The sequence below is a fragment of the Lissotriton helveticus genome, chromosome 7 (assembly GCF_964261635.1).
Source record: "Lissotriton helveticus chromosome 7, aLisHel1.1, whole genome shotgun sequence".
In the NCBI taxonomy this organism is placed as follows: domain Eukaryota; kingdom Metazoa; phylum Chordata; class Amphibia; order Caudata; family Salamandridae; genus Lissotriton; species Lissotriton helveticus.
This window is the reverse complement of record NC_136068.1, coordinates 499,077,036-499,089,783: the sequence shown is the minus strand read 5'-3', so window position 1 is coordinate 499,089,783 and position 12,748 is coordinate 499,077,036. Positions and strand designations below refer to the sequence as shown.

The following is a 12,748-nucleotide window of genomic DNA, read 5'->3' as shown; positions in this document are numbered from 1 at the left end:
CATGACTGCCCTTCTGGCGTCCAGGGTGTGCAGGGCTCGCTCTGCGCTAGTTGTTGGTCTTTGGAAAAAACTCGGTATCTGTATAGACTGGTTCATGTGGAATTTGGATACCACCTTCGGCATGAAGTGTGAGTCAGTCCTCATCACAACCCTATCATTGTGTATTTGTATGTAGGGTTCTTGTAGCGTCAGCGCCTGAAGTTCGCTTACTCTTCGTAAGGACGTTATTGCAACCAGGAAAGCTGTTTTCATAGTTAGCATCTTTAGGGAGGCCTTGTGAAGTGGTTCAAAGGGTTCCTTCACGAGTTCCGTTAGGACTATGTTTAAGTTCCATGCAGGTGGCGGCACCCGCTTGGGTGGTGCGATCCTTTTCGCTCCTTCTAGGAATCTCTTCACCACCTGTGATGTGAAGAAACTCCTGCACGTTTCTCCCCTTGTGTAGGCGACTATCGCTGCCAAGTGAACTCTTAACGAGGATGAGCTAAGGTTCTTCTCCAGCAAGTGTGTCAGGTACTTAAGCACTGTGGAGTCCTTCTTCATTTTATTGTGAAGTCTTTCTTTCCTGCACCACATTGTGAATCTTTTCCATTTCGCAACGTAGCACTTCCGAGTGCTGGGCCTCCGTGCCTCCCGAAGGACCTTCAGGGTGCTTTCTGGTAATCTCAATGTGCAAACTCTATGTCCTCAGGAGTCACGCTACTAGGCTCAGGCTCTCTGGCTCTGGGTGTAGCACCTCTCCGTTCTGCATGGAGAGTAGGTCTTTCCTCTTGCCGAATCTGTGGGGTGCACACTGTGTCATCTCCATGATCTGCGAGTACCATGTCTGCCTGGCCCACTGTGGCGCGACCAGTATCAGGGTCATGTTGCTCGCTCTGCACTTGCTCAGCACTCTGTGCATCAGTGGTTTCGGGGGAAAGGCGTAAGCAAATGTCCCGGACCAATCTATCCATAGGGCATTCCCCAGTGACCCCTCCTCGGGCTGTCTGGATGCGAAGTTTTGGCATTTTGCATTCCGGCGTGTGGCAAACAGGTCCACTGATGGTGTTCCCCATCTGTCGAACAGCCACCTTGTCTCCTGAGCATTGAGCTCCCACTCGTGGGATGCCGATGTCTGTCTGCTGAGCCAATCTGCCTCTATGTTGTCCTTCCCTGGTAGGTGTATGGCTAGCAGGTCTATTTTGAGAGGGATGGCCCATCTCCATATCTCCTGCGCCAGCGTTGAAAGCGGGGCTGACTGTGTGCCCCCCTGCTTGTTGATGTAGAACATCGCGGTGGTGTTGTCTGTCTGTAGCAGCACCTTGTGTTTGTACAGTCTTGTTTGGAAAGCTTTCAGTGCAAGGAAGATTGTCTTCAATTCTAGGTAATTGATGTGCCTTGTCGCATCTGTTGGCGGCCACAGTCCCCTCACCTTGAGCTCCTCCATGTGAGCGCCCCATCCCTTCAGGAATGCGTCTGTGGTGATGGTCACTGTTGGCGTTGGAGGCGTTAGAGGCTTTCCCCTTGTTATGTTCTCCATGGTCCACCATGTCATCTCCTTCTGCACTGCGTGCGTTACAACCACTAGATCCTCCCAACTGGCTGTAGCTTGTGACCATTGCTCCTGTAGCCATTCTTGAATGGGTCTCATGTGGAGACGTACATTCGGTACCAGGTGGATGCATGATGCCATCATCCCCATGATCTTGCTCGCAGTCCTCACTGTCCGAGCTTGTCCCTTCCGGTAGAGGCGAGTTTCCATCACCAGCGCCCTCGCCCTCTTCTCGCTGGGGAACACCTTGCCCTGTAAGGTGTTGATCTGTGCTCCCAGGAAGATCTTCACTTGTTCCGGCTCCATTGATGATTTCTTCCAATGGATGGAGAACCCCAGGCTTATGAGCGTGCTCGTCACTGTATGTGCGTGCTGCTTGCATTTCTGGTATGAGTTTGCTTTCACCAGCCAGTCGTCCAGGTAAGGGTATACGTGTATTCCTTGCCTTCGTAGGTGCGCTGCGACTGCTGCGAGGCACTTTGTGAAGACCCGTGGTGCTGATTTTAGCCCGAAGGCTAGTGTCGTGAACTGGTAGTGGCTTTCTCCGATGGTGAACCTGAGCATATGCTTGTGCTTTCTGTTCATTGGGATGTGCAGGTAGGCGTCTTTGAGGTCTATTGTGACCATGAAGTCCCCGATCTGCAATTGCGGGAGCACCTCTTGCAGGGAGGTCATTTTGAATTTTTGCGTTCTTATGAATTTGTTCAGGAACCTTAGGTCCAGAATGGGCCTCATTGTCTCGTCTACCTTTGGCACCAGGAAGTACGTTGAGTATATTCCTGTGTTTCTTTCCTTGAAGGGTACCCGTTCTATGGCCTGCTTCCGCAGGAGTTCCTTTGCCTCTTCCTGAAGACACTCTAGCTGTTTGCTTGCTAGTTGTTTTCTCCTTGGTTTTCTGCTTACTGGCCTCCCCTCCAACTCTATGCAGTATCCGAATTGGATGATGCTGAGGATCCATTTGTCTGATGTGATTTCTCTCCATTCCTGGAGGTAAAATCGTAATCTTCCTCCCACTGGTGTTATGTGGTCGTAGATGTCTAGCTTGTCTTGATCCCTCTGTACGTGCTGCCCCCTGGGATCTTTTCTGTGGGTGGGCACACGGAGTTTTTTGAAGTCACTTAGAAGTGGGCTGCTGTCCCCCTCTTCTATTCTGGCCACGTCCATTTCCTCTCCCTCGAAAGGACTGGCCTCTTTGTTGGTATTGCCAGGACTGCTTCTGCTGACCCTGCTGGGCCTGCAAGTCTGTCTGGTGCGTTTGTTGGAAAGCCTGGTGTGATGTACCTGGCTGGTTTCCACCTCTCCCGCCAGGCCTCCGTGGCGGTGTGCCCCTTTTGCTGCCTCTGAACTGCCATGCTCCCATGGACCTTGCTGTTTCGTTATCCTTCTTCAGTTGGCTGAGCTTCTCATCAACTGTTGTTCCGAAAAGCGTGTCGCCGTTGAACGGTGTGTTCAGAATGCTGTGTTGCACCTCTGGTTTGAAACCTGAGATCCTTAGCCAGGCGTGTCTTCTTTCAGTGACACCCATCATCATGAGCCTGCTGGAGGTGTCTGCTCCATCAAGGGCCGTCTTAAGGCAAGAATTTGCCGCGTTCTTTCCTTCTTCAACCAGTTTTTCGGCCTTCTGCCTGGCATCCTGGGGCAGGTCCTTCACCAACTGCCCCAGCTCCTCCATGATCTGGTACATGTGCCTGTTTATCAGGGCGTTGGAGTTAGCCATGCGCCAGTTGGTCGCGGCATTTCGTTCGATCCTTCTGCCCACCAGATCCATCCTTTTGCTCTCCTTATCTGGTGGTGGTCCAGAGGTAGTGGGTACGTTAGCCCTCTTCCTTGCTGTGGCCGTGATAATGGAGTCTGCTGAGACCATCCCCTGAATGTAGGGTGGGTCTTTTGAGGAATGTTTGTATTTTTTCTCTGTTCTGGGAGTTACTGCCTTGCATGTTGCGGGCTCCCTGAATGCTTCCTTCCCCTGGGCCAAGACGCTGTCGAGCATTGGCAGGTACTGGCTCTTTGTTTGTGTTGGGAGCAATGTCTCTAGAAGGAAGTCTGCTTTCTGCTTCTCTTCGTCGAGCTTGAGCTTGAATGCCGCTGCGGCAGACCTTATCACCGAGTTGTAGGCCCCGATGTCGTCCGGCGGCGAGGGCCTCGAGGGATACGTGTCGACCGCCTCCTCCGGGCTGTCGGTCTCGATATCCAGGTAATCCACCTCCTGTAAGTCAGAGGGGGCCGACTCTGCGTCCGTCCTGCTGTCCTCTTCCTCCCCATAGTTGTAACTATCGTAGGGATTCTCGTACTCTTCCTGGTCGTCGACCACCTCGACGTCCGGGTCTTGTTCTTCGGCGACCTCGTCTTCCTCCTCGACCACCTCCACCACCGGCGGCTTGGTCTTGTGAGGGATCGTGAAAGCTTTCATCTTTGCGTCGAATTCTTTCTTCCGCTGCACGATGTTTTCCATTTCGGCCTCGAGGCGCCTTCTCTTTTTCTCCATCTCGGCCGCGTGTTCCGCGTCGGATGGTTCGGCCGCTCTTTTCGGCGGTTGGCTCGGCGCCGTGCCTTTCGGTGCCGAAGTTTTCGACGTCGAACCGGATTTTGGGTCTCTGGTCGGCGTCGGTAGTTTAGGGTCCTTGTCTCTCGGCGTCGATCGATCCTTTTCGGGGACGATTTTCGACGACTTCTGCTGTTCAACAGCTCTCGGCACCGGGGACTCCTTCTCAGAGGATCCGCTGGGCCTGTGAGTACTCGCGGATGCCTGGTGCTTCGGCGTCGGCGCCTTCCCCTCGTTTTTTTGAGACTCAGAGTCTCTCGGGTTCTTGGGGGCCGGAGAGTCTCCTACCTTATCAGAAGTCTTCGTGTAATCGGTCTCTACGACCGTGTAGCTGTCGTCTTCGGCGGCAGCATTGTCCTCTTCCTCGGAAGACATCCCCAGATCGTAGAGGGACGGAGTTGGGGCCTTCCCCTGCAGGGTGGCGTGCGCTACCCTCTGTCTCTCTCTCCCACGAAGGGTCTTCGGGGTGAAGGCGGAGCAGGCGTTGCAGTCCTCGCTTTCGTGATTCATCGGTAGACAAAGGTTGCATACCGGGTGCTGGTCCTTCTGCGCGCACTTGTGGTGGCAGTTACGGCAGAACTTGAACGGCGTGTTGTCCATCATCGAGCGCTCAGGGCCTCCCTGGTCGCGTGTTCGTCGACGGTCGTCGAAGATCTCGATGAATTCGCCTTTTCCTTTGCTGACTCCTCGTCGATGAAGTCCCCTGGAGTCTTCAGATGACTTTCCTTTGTGATTTCTGTATTTTCCTTTCTTCTTTCTCCAAAAATATCTGGAGCCCAAACAGGAACGATCCAGACCCGACCGCGGAAAAAAGAATCTGAAGATGGCGCCCAAGAGAGGGAGCTTCCGCAGGAAGCATGCCGACGTCACCGGAAATACACCCAGGAGGTGTGACGCCGACGCCCACCTGGGCTACAAAAAAAAATAAAAAAATAAATGAAAAGACTACGAATCCGGACCCAACCACAAGACCGCGGAATAATGCACAGCATAGTGAATCCAGAAAGATTCACGCTGCAAAACTAGTCCAGCAACCAATCACACCAGAAGCCCTAGTCCCTACTTCCAATAGAAATCCTAACCCTAGCCCTAGTCCCAACCCTACAATGATTGAATCACAGACCCAGAAACCAATAAGAACCCTCAAATACCCAACCAATGAGGACATTAACCCTAATCCAATAGAAACACCAGATACAACCACCAATCAGTGTACACATGTACCAACCACTAGCAGACCATATAATGTCCCAGACACCTCAGACAAGGTTTGCTGGCCAGGAAGTTGGAAGCTGTTTTTCCTGTTCAGAATCTCCTAGGAGACAGACAGACTCAATCCACACGTTAGACTACTGCAGGTAAAGGCCTCACTAACTTGAAATCTAACAATACTGTTTGAATAAAACTTTACTCCCTCTGATGGCCAAAAAACGAAGTGCACAGGCCCTAGTAAATACAGTTTAAACAGCCCACAGAAGCACCCTCTGATGTAGAATATCCCTGTTGCTGGGGGGGGGGCAGGGGGGCTGGTTTCACTGGCTTGTGAACACAAAATGGTGGCTGGGGCGCACTGTTTTAACATACAGGTCTTAGCACAGAACAAAGGAGAAATTTGGAGGGAAAAGAGATTTGTCACCAAGGAATGAGAGGGATAAACTACAGAGGTTGGACTTCGAATCCCACAATTCAACACGTTAAATGGAAGCAATCATTGGCAGGGAAAAGCCACAAGTTTAAAACACAAAACAGGTGATAAAATATGTAATCACAGGCAGGTCAAAACTACAATTTTAAACTGTAACAATCACAGGCAAAGACAGTAATCACAGAAAAGGAAAATCGTTTTTTAAACAACTTTTGTTTATGGAAGAGACAGCACTAGTCTGTCTCCTTACCACTTCCTGGACTCTGCTCACTGCAGTCTGGAGCACAGGTAGGCTGCAACTCACAAGATGGAGGAGAATGATTTGAGGTGCACCCAGCAAGGCCTTAAGGGGCCTAGGCAGGTGTGAGAGGAGGGCTCAGACTTGCCTGGCAGCTGAATAGCCAAATGTCTGCTGGTCTGGGGGTGGGGGCTGGGGAGCTGCTTTTCCTGTTCAGAATCTCCTAGGAGACAGACAGGCTCAATCTACACTTTGGACTACTGCAGGCAAAGGCCTCACTAACTTGAAATTTAACAATACTGTTTGAATAAAACTTTACTCCCTCTGCTGGCCAAAAAACGAAGTGCACAGGCCCTAGTAAACACAGTTTAAACAGCTCACAGAAGCACCCTCTGATGTAGAATATCCCTGTTGCTGGGGGGGGAGGCAGGGGGGCTGGTTTCACTGGCTTGTGAACACAAAATGGTGGCTGGGGGTGCATTGTTTTAACATACAGTTCTTAGCACAGAGCAAAGGAGAAATTTGGAGGGAAAAGAGATTTGTCACCAAGGAATGAGAGGGATAAACTACAGAGGTTGGACTTAAAATCCCACAATTCAACACGTTAAATGGAAGCAATCATGAGCAGGGAAAAAACACAAGTTTAAAACACAAAACAGGTGATAAAATGTGTAATCACAGGCAGGTCAAAACTACAACTTTAAACTGTAACAACCACAGGCAAAGACAGTAATCACAGAAAGGCAAAATCGTTTTTTAAACAACTTTTGTTTTGGGAAGAGACAGCACTAGTCTGTCTCTTTACCCCTTCCTGGACTCTGCTCACTGCAGTCTGGAGAATGCATGGGCTGGAAACTCGACAACTCAAATTCACCATTATGGCTTTGCTAAACCCTGAATTAGGGCTACGCTCGATTCACTCGAACCTAGACCTGCCAACCTCGAACGTATGAGATTGACTCTTCCTGCACCGATCACTTTTGGATCGGGCATCGGATCCTTCCCACCAGGGCTCCCCTTGCCATCCAGATTCACCCGTGCCCTCAGGCTACACGCGAACATAAGGAATTAACGGATTCTTGACGTTAGCACGCCAGAAGTCTTTTCCAGCACTGCTGCCAACCCGACCCAGTCCTGATGAAGATCCCGATTAATGAGGATCGAAACACCGTCGACCACTCAGCGCAACCATAGGCGCAACATACAATGTGGTTCGTCAAAACTACAGCCAGCCCAAAGTAGAACCAAACTCCACAATTCAGCTGGAACCATATTGTTTCATCTATTCACTGTATATATCTATGCACTAGTCACCATGCACCGTTTATGCTGATCACATTGTCACTTGAGTCGCCACCGTGTATTTCACTCGCACATTCTGAGCACCAAGTACAATTAGGGTTGTTTTATTTGTTTATTACAGTGCTGCTACAACTGCCATTTGCCCATTCTTATTTCTATATACAAATGATGCCATGAGCACATGTAATAATTTGACAGAGTCTCCTTGTTTCCTTTCTGATAATGTTTTATACATATCCTCTTTAATTGCCATCAAATAAGACAAGTTGGGATATCATATGTTTGTACCATGTTATCTACCCCAATCCCAACGTGGTTGATGGGTTTTTGCTCCTGTGGTTTATACAAAATGTCCTGAACCCAGGCGTGTTTAGTACCAAACTACTCCTTCCGATAAAAACAGACACTGATGCCAGTGTGGAATTTACTGAACCATGTACCCAGAGGGACCCTCAGAAGTGCCTCCTGAAAACCTACCAATCCTGGTGTGGTCACAGACTGGCTGTAAGCAGCCTGCCACCACCAGACATGTTTCTGGACACCTGGGTCGAGAGCCTCTGTTCTCTGGCACCATAAACAATGCACATCCTGTCACACCTCTTCCTCCAGGATGGGCCCAGTGCTCAAGAGGGATACTTCAAAGGCCTGGCCCCTTTGTAATGCAACCCCCAATCCTCTGCTGCTAGCAGCAAATGGTAGCCCCTGGTTTACACACCCACTTTGGGAGGGGAAACCGTCAGGAAAACTTAGGAGACTAGGACGTGTGCTCACCTCTGCCAAATCCATCCGTAAGGTTGGGGAGGCGAGGTTAAGCACATCTTTCAGTCCCCACCATCTTAAAGATAGGGAGACCCCTCCAATCAGGGCTAGGACAATTCCCACTCCCCAGGAGGGTGGTATAATTGAGGATGTAGTCAACCCAGGTAAGGTGCCCATTGGCCTTGCCTGCTACTCCCCTAAAACACCCATAAATGTTGTATTTAGGTTGCTCCTCCTAACCTGGAAACCAATTTCTGCCGACTAAGAAGAAGGATGAAGACAACACCATGCAGCAAACCCTGGAGACAACTGACTTGGCCCCAGTCCTACCAGCCTGTCCCCGTCTTTCAAGACCCTGCCAAAGAAGATGCCTGTCCTGCAACCAGCGACTTCCAGAACCCGAGAAAGACTGACTGCTCTTTGAAAAAGCGGATCTATCCCCAAAAAACCTACATAAAGGACTTTGGTGCCCTCCGGAACCGCGGGTCCTGGCCACTCTACACCTGACACCTCCAGCCCGTGTACAGATGGACCAACCACCGACCCAGAACAGGCTCCCCAGTGATCCTGACATCAAGTCCAGCGTAGGCTGACCCAACAAAGCCTACAGACTGAATCCAGATGCTGCAACCGTTCGGACCACATCCCGTAGGAATCCAACTTCTAGGACACCCCTGCATCCAAAGCTGGCCTCCTTCAAGCAGTCCTGGTGCAAAGCGTGCAGGCTATTTTAAAAAATCAAGTTCTCCATTGAAAAGCATTGCACCCTGCACCCGGCCGTCCCTGCGCTACAGGAGGTATAGGTTTAGTGCTGCCTTGTGGCCCCCTCCTGTGCTTGGCCCCTGCAACGGATTTACTTACCTGCAAGCAGTGTGGCTTCAGCGCCTTCAGTCTTTATTGAAACAAATTGGGTCAAACTCAGTTTTTGACATCTGTACCCGGTCGACACTGTGCCGCTGGTGGTGCAATTTTGGTACTCAACTGACCTTTGCCCCTTGCTTACCTTTTGTCCCGAAGACTGGAAGGATTAGTTACTTACCTGTAATCCTAGTTCTCTTCCAGGGGTATCCTCATCAAAGTCATAAGCACATGAATATTCCCGCCCATGTGCGGGACCCCGAAAAACATATATTATATATATGTAGCTCTACATATATGTCTATATACCTATATAAACACATACAATGTAGTACTCTCTGGAAAAGCTGAACAATGCTGCAATAGAAGTCTTTGCACATAAAACATTCCAATAAAGCAGGGAGAAAGAAAACCTTTGAAAACTGCTTTATTATACAGTAGAAAAGGTAGTCCTGCAAGGAAAGTGAAAGCATTGTCCGCACATAGGCTGCATTGTAGAAGAAACCATAGAATAGAAAGCTGCAAAGCTAACTCACATAAACAGTAACAGAAAACTGGCACCGAGCCTTTAAGGCAGCCATGACCCCTAGCTCCCATCATGTCTCAGGGGTGACAGTTAGGTCAGTTGTTCTTTGCGGATAACCGCAGACCATTTAAAAAAACAGATATATATATTTCACATGACTACTTGCCCGGGGAGGCGGGTGGGTTGCTTATAACTTTGATGAGGATACCCCTGGAAGAGAACTAGGATTACAGGTAAGTAACTAATCCTTCTCTTCCAGGGGATCCTCATCAATAGCCAAAAGCACATGAATAGAATAGCAAGCCCATCCCCTCGATGGTCTATTCGTCGCCGTTTTTGAAGCTGAAAGTAGGCAGAGAGCTAATATGCCCTCTGCCTACTTTAAATCGATCACAGAAGTGTGCATGTTGTGAACAGTTCAGTGTGTTACTACTTTGTTGGAGAGATACTTATGTTACTTGCAATTTTTAAATTAAATTCGAATATAGAACAGTGAGCTATTAACTGTCATCAAAGAGCTGCATGTAAATTGCAATACATAGGTTGCAGTGTTATAGTTTTTCCTCAAGCCTTTCATTAATCTAACGTTTCATAAAGGGTTAATTTGTGAATAAATCAATTCTTAATAGTAAAGAGAAGCCCCAACCATGGTGATATGTTTAACATTCTTAGTTTGTGCTTCTCCAGATCAAGGACTCCTAAAGTATACTGCCTACCACTATGGAGGACATGTGAACCCTACGCTTTGTTGTCCTCTTTCTGATGTAACGTTTCCTATACAGTGATTTACAGACGTGTGATTCATTGTCTCTGAGTAAGTTGTGCGCGATGTAAAGTGCTCTGACACCCATTACTGGTATAAGTAGCACTATAAAACAAAAGAAAGGCATGCGAGAGAGAGTGGTTATGGGGACTTGAGGGTCACTGTTAAAGGGTGTTAGTGAGGGAATCTGTGGCGGGAGGTGGTAATTGGGGGCACCAACAAACATAGTCGCACTAGGCACCACCAGAGCTAAAGCCGGCCCTGTCTCAGCAGTTCCTCCATAGAGCAATACGAAGCACTTTTCATTGGCTGCCATGCCAACCTATGTGTATAGCCTCTGTTATGCAATCTGATATACAGGAGCAGGCTTAAACACAAGTTAATTATCGACCTTTAGTTCAATGAGAGTCTTTTTTATTCAATGAGAGTCTTTTTTATTCAGGACATACGTTCTATATGACAAAAGTTCTTCAGGCACGTATTATGGCTAAGTCTACAAGGACAGTGGTGAACAAAATTGTGGAAAGTCAATCATAGGAAGATCCTTTTATCTGTTGGCGCATCCTCATCAATAGGAACGGAGGCCTTGGGGTTTCTCTGATAGGTCAGTAATCGGATTACCAGCTAACAGTAACCTGGCTGGTAATTTAACAAAAGGACATTCAGCAACTAGAAACATCGTCACAACAGATAATTTAATTGTGAAACACAACACATCAACATTTTGTTTACTCTTTCTCCAAACCCAAAGAATTTTACCAAAAAAGGTGGCCACGTACCAGCACCCGGGTTCCCTCTTGTGCAAGACTTACCAGGTGATATCTGTAGCTTTTTTCAAACTTCATGTACTTCAAGCAGTACTCGCAAATCCATAGCTTGGGCTGCTTTCCATAGTCCTCAGGGAAGGGAGAAAAGTACCAGGCATCGATCTCAAAGTTGCCAATGTGTATCTTATCCACATACTTCACTTTTGTTATCTTCAGAAACAGATGTGTTATCAGAATGGAAAAGAAAACAAGACAACAGGTTCAATTGCATTGTATCTACAGTTCTGCATATGGCATTCTTTCCCAATTGAATTATTCAACTTTTGAGAATCAAATAACATCAATTGAACAGTTAACCATGGTTCTATAATACATGGCATAACATTTTGTGTTTATTTCATTATATAGTGCTTTCTGAGTGGTTGATAAAGTAGCCATTGGTTAAAATCAGTTAATTTTGTTAGTTGACAATTGGTGAAAGAACTTTTAAAAAACAAAAAAAGCAGTCGCAAAAATCGAATAAGACACCTCAAGGAGTAATGTGGTTCTAACTCAAAGCTGACAATCTGGTAGTGCCCAACATGCTTCGATTCATGTCAGCCATTCAAGTACAACTTGGGAGCATAGGGACTAGTTAGACAATGGACCTATCCGAGGAGCAACAGCAATTCACTTATGAATTTAGTAAAAACAGAAGAGAAGGCAAATCTGAGGACTGTAAATAACTTTCTGTAATTCATTAAGAAAGTTCAATATTTAGCTCCAGACATGAATGGCAAACAGTACTTCCACAAAGAGATGGGCAAGAACATAAAGTAAAAACAGTACAGAGAGTGAGAGTTTCTAGGTAAACTAATACGTAGGTTCACCCTTACTAGCAAAAGCTACAACGTCGCAGTCTGGGCATTACCAATAGAAAATACTGTGCATTAAACTTAAGGTTTAGAATAACCTTTATCACTAGTGCTATAGAGGTAAAGGGCAGTATTTATAGCAATTCATGTTTAATGGAGTGTGAAGCTATAGATTTTGCTGCGTTCAAGCGCTGTAAATAAAATGTTTTATTTACCCAGCTTAATGGTTTTCAGTCAATCTATGAAGGATTAAAGCCTTAATTTGCCAGGTTCCCAACTTGTGACCAACATACCACATCAGGAGACTGCTTAAACTAGAGTCATTTGACCATAGGATTACCTTCACCTCCAATTGAGTGGACCCTAGGCTAGGTCATATTTCACAGCAGAATGAGATGGGTGCTATCAGGCTAGAAACAGATTGTTTAGAGATGGAAGAACCTACCAAGCAAGAGTCAGTTTGCAGTAAATGGCTTTCTGAATTATGATGTGTGTTGTTTGCCTGTTATTTATTTTCACTGAATCCTAAAAATCACTGTTGTTAGGCACCCAAAAATAAAATAAAGACAAATATACTTCTGTGCACTTAATTGTATATTGTGTCCTTTTATTATATAAACAGTATTTGCAGGTTGTCCTGCATTTTATTCATACTTTAAACAGCCAACACCTGTTTTAAGTCTTACAGAGCCTGTATGGCTGAAGCTTTCTAAAGGCTGAAAATCCAATATAAGGAAACATTATTTTAGAACATAAATTTGATATATTTATACATATGTGTACATTTTGCCCTTGTGTGCTGTGATTTTAAGGTAAGTGCTCAAGGGGGTGGGGGGGAACCGGTGGATTTCTGTGGTGCCCATATCCCAATTACTTTCCACTAAGAAGACCACCCCAATACCTACATGAGCTGGGCCCAGATGACATCTCACCAAATGGTTTGCGGAGTCGCTCAGAGTTCACATG

General features: G+C 47.2%; 1 protein-coding gene across 2 annotated transcripts in view; it reads right to left on the bottom strand.

The window, feature by feature from the left end:
- Positions 1-12,748, bottom strand: part of KAT8 (lysine acetyltransferase 8) — a 340,257-nt gene that overhangs the window by 267,067 nt on the left and 60,442 nt on the right. For both annotated transcript variants that reach the window (XM_078652506.1, XM_078652507.1), the window contains exon 5: positions 10,974-11,138. In XM_078652506.1, coding sequence (XP_078508632.1) covers positions 10,974-11,138 — 165 coding nt within the window. The remainder of the gene's footprint in view (positions 1-10,973; positions 11,139-12,748) is intronic.